At 58.8% G+C, this 580-nt stretch overlaps 1 protein-coding gene across 1 annotated transcript in view; it reads left to right on the plus strand.

The window, feature by feature from the left end:
- Positions 1 to 580, plus strand: part of EMH_0004230 (uncharacterized protein) — a gene marked incomplete at both ends in the record, with an annotated part of 8,957 nt that overhangs the window by 536 nt on the left and 7,841 nt on the right. Inside the window, one exon of the mRNA XM_013496686.1 lies at positions 142 to 478. Within this exon, the coding sequence (XP_013352140.1) occupies positions 142 to 478 (337 nt within the window). The remainder of the gene's footprint in view (positions 1 to 141; positions 479 to 580) is intronic.

Genomic DNA, 580 nt, shown 5'->3' on the forward strand with positions numbered 1-580 from the left:
CAGAAACCACAAATGCTGCTGCTGCTGCTGCTGCTGCAGCAACCAAGGCTAGGATACCGCAGCAGCAGCAAACAACAGCTGGGGCCTCCCCGTAGACCCTCTGCCTGAGGAGACAAATATATTTGAATCGGGTATACTCAGCAGCAGCAGCAGCAGCAGCAGCAGCAGCAGCAGCAGCAAAAAGCTGCTGCAGCATCTGCTGCGGGAGGCCTCCAAAGAAGCCCACAGCAGCAGCAGCAGCAGCCACCACCACCACAGCAGCAACAGCAGCAGCAGCAGCAGCAGCAGCAGTGAGACAGCGAAGACATCCCTCGTCTCAGGTGCCCCGAGCGTGTCTGCTTCCAGCAGCAGCAACCACTCCCACCCCCACCCCGACCCCCACAGCAGCAGCAGCAGCAGCAGCAGCAGCAGCAGCAGCAGCAGCAGCAGCAGCAGCAGCAGGAGCCCGCTGGAGCTGCTGCCCCCTGGTCTCCCCCCTGTATGGGGCCAACAAAACTTTATGCAGGTTCTATCTACATTCATTGCTAGCTATGCTTTTGTTACGGTGGTTCCGTGCTGGGCGAATGAAATGAAACTCAAT

The sequence above is a fragment of the Eimeria mitis genome, genomic scaffold (assembly GCF_000499745.2).
Source record: "Eimeria mitis Houghton genomic scaffold, Emh_scaff224, whole genome shotgun sequence".
In the NCBI taxonomy this organism is placed as follows: Eukaryota; Apicomplexa; class Conoidasida; order Eucoccidiorida; family Eimeriidae; genus Eimeria; species Eimeria mitis.